The sequence below is a fragment of the Babylonia areolata genome, chromosome 5 (assembly GCF_041734735.1).
Source record: "Babylonia areolata isolate BAREFJ2019XMU chromosome 5, ASM4173473v1, whole genome shotgun sequence".
NCBI lineage: Eukaryota > Metazoa > Mollusca > Gastropoda > Neogastropoda > Buccinidae > Babylonia > Babylonia areolata.
The window spans coordinates 25,826,185-25,836,184 of NC_134880.1; the positions used below are offsets into that span (position 1 = coordinate 25,826,185).

The following is a 10,000-nucleotide window of genomic DNA, read 5'->3' on the forward strand; positions in this document are numbered from 1 at the left end:
AAACCTTTTATTCAGAAAACGTGTCTGATTAACAGTGGAGCAACGACAAGCTGACAGGTTATAACGTCTTCAAGCATTAATATATATATATATATATATATATATATATATATATATATAAAATAGGGTTTTTTGGGGGTGTTTTTGGTGGTGAACGTGATACGAATGCATTAATGTTGAAAGAAAGAAACGTTCTCCGATCGTAAATAAGTCACAAATATTGAAGTCAGCGGATTTCCTTCTTTGAGCAGCCGTGACGATCACTGTATTTAAAGGTACGGCAGTGAATGTAAGCGATGATTCTTATCAGACTCATTATTCGCAACACATAACAAAATGCGATATATAAAGATTATATATATATATATATATATATATATATATATATGTGTGTGTGTGTGTGTGTGTGTGTGTGTGTGTGTGTGTTTGTGTGTGTGTACATATTTTAGTATAAATACAGTGATCGTCACGGCTGCTCAAAGAAGGAAATCTGCTGACTTCAATATCTGTGACTTGTTTACGATCGGAGAACGTTTCTTTCTGTCAACATTAATGCATTCGTATCACGTTCACCAGCCGTTATATTGAAGCAAAAGAAAATAACGTTGATTTTTTTCTATTTTAGTATATATATATATATATATATATATATATATATATATATATATATAATACATATCTTAGTACATATATATGTATATATCTCCATGTATGTATGTATACATGTATGTATATAAATATATATATAGAGATGCGTGTCTATCTATCTATCTATCCATCAATCTGTCTGTCTGTCTATCTAGATTTGTGTATGTGTGTGCATGTGTGTGAATGTATGTACGACCATTTGCATAATAGATAAATAAATAAATGAATAAACGAATAGATAAGTAGATAAATAAACGAATAAATACGTAGATACATAAACGAATGGATAAATAAACAAATAAACAGATAAAGAAATGAAAAAACGAACAAATAAATAAATAAAGACACAAACAAATAAGAAGTTAACAGGAAACAAACAACCCCCCCCCAAAAAAAAAAAAAAAAAACAAAAAACAACAACAAAAAACCCAACAAAACAACAACAACAATAAAAACAACAACAACCCAAAACAACACAAACTACAAACTAGATACAGAGACAGAGACAGGGCATGACACGACAGAGCGGACCACAAAGTACCACAGTAAGCACCACACTAGGTACAACACTAGGCACCACACAAGGTACCACATAAGGTACCACACTAGGCACCACACTAGGTACCACATAAGGTACCACACTAGGCACCACACTAGGTACCACACAAGGTACCACACTAGGCACCACACTAGGTACCACACAAGGTACCACACAAGGTACCACACTAGGTACCACACTAGGCACCACACAAGCTACCACACAAGGTACCACACTAGGCACCACACTAGGTACCACATAAGGCACCACATTAGCTACCACACTAGGCACCACACTAGGTACCACACAAAGTACCACACTAGGCACCACACTAGGTACCACACTAGGCACCACACAAGGTACCACACAAGGTACCACACAAGGTACCACACTAGGCACCACACAAGGTACCACACAAGGTACCACACTAGGTACCACACAAGGTACCACACTAGGCACCACACAAGGTACCACACAAGGTACCACACTAGGTACCACACTAGGCACCACACAAGGTACCACACAAGGTACCACACAAGGTACCACACTAGGCACCACACAAGGTACCACACAAGGTACCACACTAGGCACCACACTAGCTACCACACTAGGCACCACATAGCGGACCACAAGGCACCACACTAGGTACCACACTAGGCACCACACTAGGCACCACACTAGCTACCACGCTAGGCACCACAATGGGCACCACATGGCGGACCTGAAGTTCTCGCTGAAGACACAGTAGAGAAGCGGGTTGGCGGCCGAGTTGATGTAGGCCAGGGTGGTGGTCAGCACCAGGTACATCCAGCTATCCCCGAACGACATGGAGGAGAACGTGTTGAAGAACAACAGCACCTGGAGGGGCAGAACAGTCCATCCGCCCAGTCAGTCAGTAAAGTCAGTTAAACGGTCGGTCGATCGATCAGTCAGTTAATCCCTACCTCCCTCCCTCCCTCCATCCAGCCTTCCCTCATTCCCTCCCTCCCTCCATCAAATCCATCCATCAATCAGTAAATCAACAATCAAATCATCTCAACACAAATCTTTCTTACTCTCTCCAAACACACACACACACACAGACCACACACACACACACACATACACACACACACACTACCCCTAGCACACATCCTCCCCCACACGACCACTGCACCCACCAACCCATACAAACCCACCCACCCACCCCTAGCACACACCCCCCCACACCAACTACACCCACTCACCCATACGAACCCACCCACCCACCCCTATCACACCCCCACACCCTCCGACTACACCCATCCACCCATACAAACCCACCCACCCACCCCCAGCACCCCCCCCCCACACACCCACTACACCCACCCACCCCTAACACACACTCCCTCCACACCAACTACACCCACTCACCCATACAAACCACCCACCCACCCCTAGCACACACCCCACAACCTCCCACTACACCCACCCTCCCACTACACCCATCCACCCATACAAACCCACCTACCCACCCCCAGCACACCCCCACTACACCCACTCGCCCATACAAACCCACCCACCCACCCCAAGCACACCCCCCGACACACCCACTACACCCATACAAATCCACCCACCAACCCTTAGCAGCCCACCCCCCATACACCCACTACACCCACCTATCCATACAATCCTCCCCAGACACCCACTACACCCACTCACCACCAGCATCCCCCATACACCCACCCACCCATACAAACCCACCCACCCACCCCCAGCACACACACCCACACTCACTACACCCACACCCATACAATCCCACCAACACACACCCACTACACCCACCCACCCCCAGTACACATCCCCACACACCCACTACACCCAACCACCCCTAACACACACTCCCTCCACACCAACTACACCCACTCACCCATACAAACCACCCACCCACCCCTAGCACACACCCCACACCCTCCCACTACACCCACCCTCCCACTACACCCACCCACCCATACAAACCCACCTACCCACCCCCAGCACACCACCACACACCCCCACTACGCCCATACAAACCTACCCACCCACCCCAAGCACACACCCGACACTCCCACTACACCCATACAAACCCACCCACCAACCCTTAGCACCCCACCCCCCATACACCCACTACACCCACCCACCCATACAATCCTCCCCAGACACCCACTACACCCACTCACCCCCAGCACATCCCCCTATACACCCACTACACCCACCCACCCATACAAACCCACTCACCCACCCCCAGCACACACACCCACACCCACTACACCCCCCCCCCCATACAATCCCACCAACACACACCCACTACACCCACCCACCCCTAACCCACACCCCCTCCACACCCACTACACCCACCCATACAATCCCCCCTCACCCCCTTCCTCCTACGCCCCCACAACACACAACCAACCGACCTGATGAGGGGAGTAGCTCAGGAAGTAGATGATGACGGAAGCTATGAGCATCTTGACCACGCCTTTCCTGGCCTTGATGGCCTCGCTTGTGCGTTGTCGCCGGTCGGGCGTGGACCGGATGTTAGAGTTGCGGTGGAGCTTGTCCACGCCCACGAAGAGGCGTCGCCCGATGATGATGTAGCAGACCATCTGGAGCACGAGCGGCCCGAAGTAGAACAGGCAGAACTCGGTGAACTTGAAGATGATGTGGTACAGGAAGTGGGTGTCTCGGTCTGGGGGCATAAACGATAACAAAGATTCAAAGACATTTAATCCTTTTGCCTCTTTTTGGGGGTGTGGTGGATACAATAACAATACAACTTTAGTCCAACGATGTCTCCGAACAGAATTCCTCATTGATGAAAAGAACAATGAGAGTGAAAAGTGCGTGCAGTGTTATGTTTAAAGCTAAACCACAAGCATCTCTGAGAAACTTCGTGAACTTCAAAATGATGTGATGCAGGAAGTGGGTATCTTGGTCTGGGAAATATAATTCTCTCTCTCTCTTTGACCAATATACCCACTTGATATCTTCATACACACACACACACACACACACACACACACACACACACACACACGCACACACACACACACACCACACACACACACACACACACACCACACACATACACACACACATATATATGTATAAAAAAAAAAATAAAAAAAAAAATATATATATATATATATATATATATATATATATATAGAGAGACAGAGAGAGAGACAGACACACAGACAGAGAGAGAGAGAGAGAGAGAGTGAAAACTTGGAAACTTTCAAGTTTTGAATCGCGAGCATTTTGAGTAACATAATAAATAATAAAATCTATATGAGATAGAAGTAAGTTTTCAAACACACGCATTCACTCACGTGCGCACGCTTTCACAATACACGCACCTTTGCAAACTCACCAGCATATCATTGCATTGCATCACTGCATTTTGTTGTACAACTGGTATTCTTTTCGTAAAACAGGCTTTCCAAATCACTGATAAATTCTTTAAGCTACATTCACACTAGGCATTCCAAATCTTCAGTCTTTTCTACTTAAATCTCTCGGTTATCATAGAATTATTTTCTGCAGTCCATTCTCATTCAACGTCCATTATAATTGCTTATTGTGGGCATTATTTCAGCACATCAGATCATCAATTCATTAATTGGCTCTCTGTTACGTTTTATTGTGTGTGCTCTATCTCAACTCACCGAAGGAAAATCGGGTGATACACATGGCGTGGGGCATGAACTCAGAAGGATTGATGACGTCATTGAAAAGTGCCGTGGGCATGCAGCAGGAGATGGCCAGAATCCACACACAAACGATGACGAAGACCACACGTCTGCGTGTGCACACAAGGTGAGCTTTCATGGGGTACACGATGGCGATGTATCTGAAACCAGAAGCGAAGACTTGAGTGAGTCAAGTATGATCATTTGATGAATTGGTAGACAGATAGATGGATGCATGGGCAGGCTGACAGATTAGGTGATATCAGTGAATGAAATGACTGAACTGCATTGATTGATAACACACACACACACACACACACACACACACACACACACACACACACACACACACACACATAGGGGAGGGGGGAGATTGGACTGTTGTTTAATGTCCCGTCACACATTGCCGACATTTCGTAAAAGTATTGATATTCACACTTGAATTCATCGTTTAAAAAGAAGGAGAGGGGCGGGAGGTGGGGGTGGGGGGCGGGGTGGGGTGGGTTGGGGTGAATGGCAAGTTGGACGAAACCGGGTGGAAGGACAGTTTTGAGGCTTAGAAGGACTGATGCTTCTGTTGAATGGGATACAGGGGGCTTTCTCTCTGTGTCCGTCTGACGCAGAATTAGACAGTGGAAAAAGGGTAAGCGTAGGAAATTAACACATTCCTCTCAGGTCTGTGCGGCTGTGTCTTGGCTGCATTGTCTCCAGCGCTGTGTCGAGGGTACTAGTATTCGAATCACTTGACGTGTGTTAGCAGCAAAAAAAAGCATTTGTTTGTCTGGAATACCTGTCACAAACTGTTGAACTCGTTGATCGTGGGTTATATATTATTCAGATGAAAAAAGTCCCTGCGGAAATCTACATGAAAGGCAGAGGTCCGTCCCACATATATTTCAGGGTATGGAGCAATTATATACTGGTTTGTCCAAGAGGTAGGTCACCCCCTCTCTCCAGACGAATTATTGTACAATTGATTAACGTGGGCTCCCAAATACGGCTTGTATAGCAGGTGATTTCAATAGGAACATCTTCTACCCCAATAAATATCCATAAAATTTGCATTGATGCATATGCTGGATTTACATAGCATCAATCAGCATAAGAATAGAAATTATGGGTATTACTTATGCCGCTTAGTTCTTGTCATAACATGGTATGGTGTGTGGTGGGTTTTGGGAGAGAGAGAGAGAGAGAGAGGGATGGAGGGAGGGAAGGGGGGAAGGGGGGGGGGGCACGGACATTGTTTTATACCATACTTTTGGCAATGGGGGCAGTTATATGAACAAAGGAATAACGGCGGTATGCACAGAAATGAAAGTATTGCGAACCGCCCCCCCCCCTCCGCCCCGATCCCCCCACGGTCCCCCCCCAAAAAAAACAAACAACAAAAACAAAAAAAAACAACAAAAAACCCATAAAGCAGAAAAAGAATGTTAACAACGACAATCACATTCAGTCATTCTTAAAGGGTTGCCTGACTGTAGACAATGCGACTATAACGTTTCCTTCGAAATCTTTTTTACCAGACACATATTCGTTCGCTCACAATTCACTCAGTTCAGTTCACATGCGCACGCACACTTGTATTGGTTGTTCAGGGCTTATCAGTGCCTTATACAAGGAGGGAGATAGGTGAGAAAGAGGAATGAGAAAGATGAAAGTGATGAGTGTGATATCATGTGAAGAAAGACGTTCCATATTATGAGTTGACGATTGTCGGATTTTCTTTTTGTATACAATTCTTTTTGCAAGATTTTGCAGGTTCTGACAGTATCTATGGATTATATCAACTCTTGGTTGTATGGAAAACATTATATTCGGACATTCTGTTCAACACAGCAGCAACGATGTAAATGCATACACCATTTACAAATTGAAATTTCAGTGTCCTTGCTTCAGAGTAAAGCTTTGTAAAGATGATGAAAAGCAAACAGGAACTGCAAGGGGGGGAAAAAAAAGGAAAAAGAGCAGAGTCTGAATCACGACTTCTCTCACAATGTTTCCCGGCATCTGTTCTTCCTTCGTGGGCTGCGACTCCCACGTTCACTCGTACGGACGAGTGGGATTTTACGTGCATGACCGTTTTTACCCCCCCCCCCATCCCCACCCCCCAAACCCCCCTAACCGTCGACCCCCACCCCTAGCCATGTAGGCAGTCTTACTTCGTTTCCTGGGAGTTTTTTGGGGGGCATACCTGTTATGCATGTGTGGGTGTATGTGTGAATGGGTGTCTTCATGTTTTATATTTATTTGCTTATTTATCATCATTGTTGTCTTATTTATTTAATTATTTATTTATTATTATTATTATTTTATCATTATTTTCATTACTACTATCTTTTTTATATCATCATTATTATTTATTTATTTATGTATGTACGCTTATCTATCTCTCTCTCTCTCTATATATATTTTTTTTTCTCAAGGCCTGACTAAGCGCGTTGGGTTACGCTGCTGGTCAGGCATCTGCTTGGAAGATGTGGTGTAGCGTATATGGATTTGTCCGAACGCAGTGACGCCTCCTTGAGCTACTGAAACTGAAAACTGAAACTCCCTGGGAGTTTGAGTCATCTAGATATTGTTTTCGAGGACTTCTCGTAGCTTGTCCGTAAGTTATCCATGAAGATTCAGGGGGATCCCCGTCAGGCCAGCACCACAGCGTGAGGTGGATGTGAGGAGGGGTGGGGAGGCTGGGTGAGTGTCAGGCTGCCAGGCTGACTGGGTCACAATGATTGGCTCATTCAGGGCGGCGGAAAGCGGCTCATTTGTATGCTGCGAGGCCAGATTGGACGAGGGGTTGTAGATCTTTGTGGAAGCGGTGTGGCGGGAAATGGGATGACCTCGGCTATTTTACTGCCCCGGTTGTTTTTTTTTCTTTTTCGTGCATTCTTCTTGTTCTTGTTGCTTTTAGTCTTTTTTTCTCTTTCTTCTCTATCCTGGTGTTCTTGATTTGATTTTGTTTTGTTTTGTACGGTTGAAGTTCTAATTCCTCTCTCTCGCCAATTAGCTCTTTCACTTGTTCTGTCAATGTGTGTGTGTGTGTGTGTGTGTGTGTGTGTGTGTGTGTGTGTGTGTGTGTGTGTGTGTGTGTGTGTGTGTGTCCGTGTGTGCGCGCGCGTCTTCATTATGCATGCTCACGTACAAAGAAAGTGCTGTAGCAAGCTTGCAAAATTTCCATACCACACCAAACATTCCTTGAATTATCGACCTCCCTGCACAGAACTCATTTGTCGTGGCAGCAAAACTTTAACTTTCTGTTATTCAATTGTACGACATATATATATATATATATATATATATATATATATATATACATACATAGAGAGAGAAAGAGAGATGCACACACACTCACACACACACACACACACACACACACACATACACACACACACACACATGTATATATATATATATATATATATAAATATATATAATGTTGACCACAATGGAGGAAACTATAGCAGGAGCGTGCGATTAAAAACAAGAACCTCATGTGACCCCCCCCTCCACCTCCTCTCCAACCTCTCTCCAGGGATCACGCACAAAATGAGCGCCTTTACATTCTACACGAACAGCAGTTCCCTCGAACCGACAGCCAGCACGCCGAAAGAGTCAGCTCTCGTGGAATGAAGGAAGGCGAGGAGGAAGATTAGCGTTGGATATTGAAGACCGACACTCCATCTCCCTGTAACGTCCCAACTCGCCCACCACCCTCCCCATGGGCCCCCCCCCAACCCTTCCTTAGGGTCACCGGGGGACGTATCAGTGTCCTGAATCGATCACCCGGGGCATGCATTATGGCGCTGGGCATAGTCAGTGGCCTAAACCGTCCCCAAGGGGACGCTGTTTTGGTCCGCCACCGATGTTATCCGAAAATCTGCCCCAAAGCGTCCTTCCCCTTCCTACTCACACAAACGTTTCTGCTTTCTTTTTTTTTATATTTTGACACATTCCGTGCAAATTTTGACATGTGTGTGCCTTACATGTCTTGGAAGGTTTTCGCTACTGACCACGACTGTGTGACCATTGCTGTCCATCAGCCAAATGTGTTCACATGTCGTTATTTTGTCACACGGGTGCATTGTTATGATGTCATGGCAGGTTTTTGACCGATACCTGACCACTGCTTATCACTGTGTTGAAGAAGCGTTAGCTTGTGACGGTTATGTAGTATCAGGAGTTTTTGACAGGATTTAACCATTACCTGAGCACTTCTGGTTGCTACTGGCCATCACTGAACTTTCCACGCTGAAAGTTTTGGATTCATTTCTCAAGAAGGCGTCGCTGCTTTGGAACAAATCCATATACGCTACACCACACCTGCTAACCATGTGCCAGTTGCATTGCTTGGTTCTAACTTTTTGACAGTTACACGTGACTAAATGCCTACGTTGACCAAACTACGCCACTGGTTAGTTCCATACTGCACACAGTTAGTAGCGGATTACGACCACACAAGGCTCTTCCGTCCGAGCAATGCAGCTGGCTCCAGATGTTTGACCAGCATCATAACCCAACGCGCTCAGCCTGGTTTTGAGTGTATGCATATATAGTTGCGTACCCAACCACAGTGAATTTCGGTCTACAGAATTATGCCAGAGGTCAACGTATATGTTGCCACTGGATTGTTTTCGCGTGCGCTAGATGCACGCTGCACGTGGGACCTCGGTTTATAGTCACATACGAATGAACTACACGATTAGTTTGATTTTCCAGTCAAACGTGGATAAAGGGCTGGGATTCGACCCAAACCCCCACGGACACTGTGTTGTCAGATAAGCGTCTTAAACCATTCCGCCACCTTCTTCTGTACGAATACTGACAACTAACTACAACCCACATGTGTTCTAATTGCGTTGCTCTGACATTTAGCACATTATGATGACGATTTACAGGTTTTTGACCACTACCACTCCTGACCACAAAATTGCAATTCGGATTTTTTTGTTTCACTGTCCGATCAACTGTACCATCATCATTTGTTTTTCCACTACAATGCCACCCAATCAAATAACAAACATCATAATGGCAAGGTCTACCCAATTTATCCAATTATAGCATGTTTGTTTTTCAATTCTTTTGATTTCCCGGCCTTCAATGATGTGTAATCAATGCATAAGCC

General features: G+C 45.3%; 1 protein-coding gene across 1 annotated transcript in view; it reads right to left on the reverse strand.

Moving 5' to 3' along the window:
• The window catches only part of LOC143282233 (neuropeptide receptor 15-like), a 109,660-nt gene that overhangs the window by 196 nt on the left and 99,464 nt on the right, over nt 1-10,000 (reverse strand). The window contains exons 2-4 of the mRNA XM_076587833.1: nt 4,852-5,036; nt 3,601-3,866; nt 1,908-2,044 (exon numbers count right to left, since the gene is read on the reverse strand). Of these exons, the coding sequence (XP_076443948.1) occupies nt 1,908-2,044; nt 3,601-3,866; nt 4,852-5,036 (588 nt within the window). The remainder of the gene's footprint in view (nt 1-1,907; nt 2,045-3,600; nt 3,867-4,851; nt 5,037-10,000) is intronic.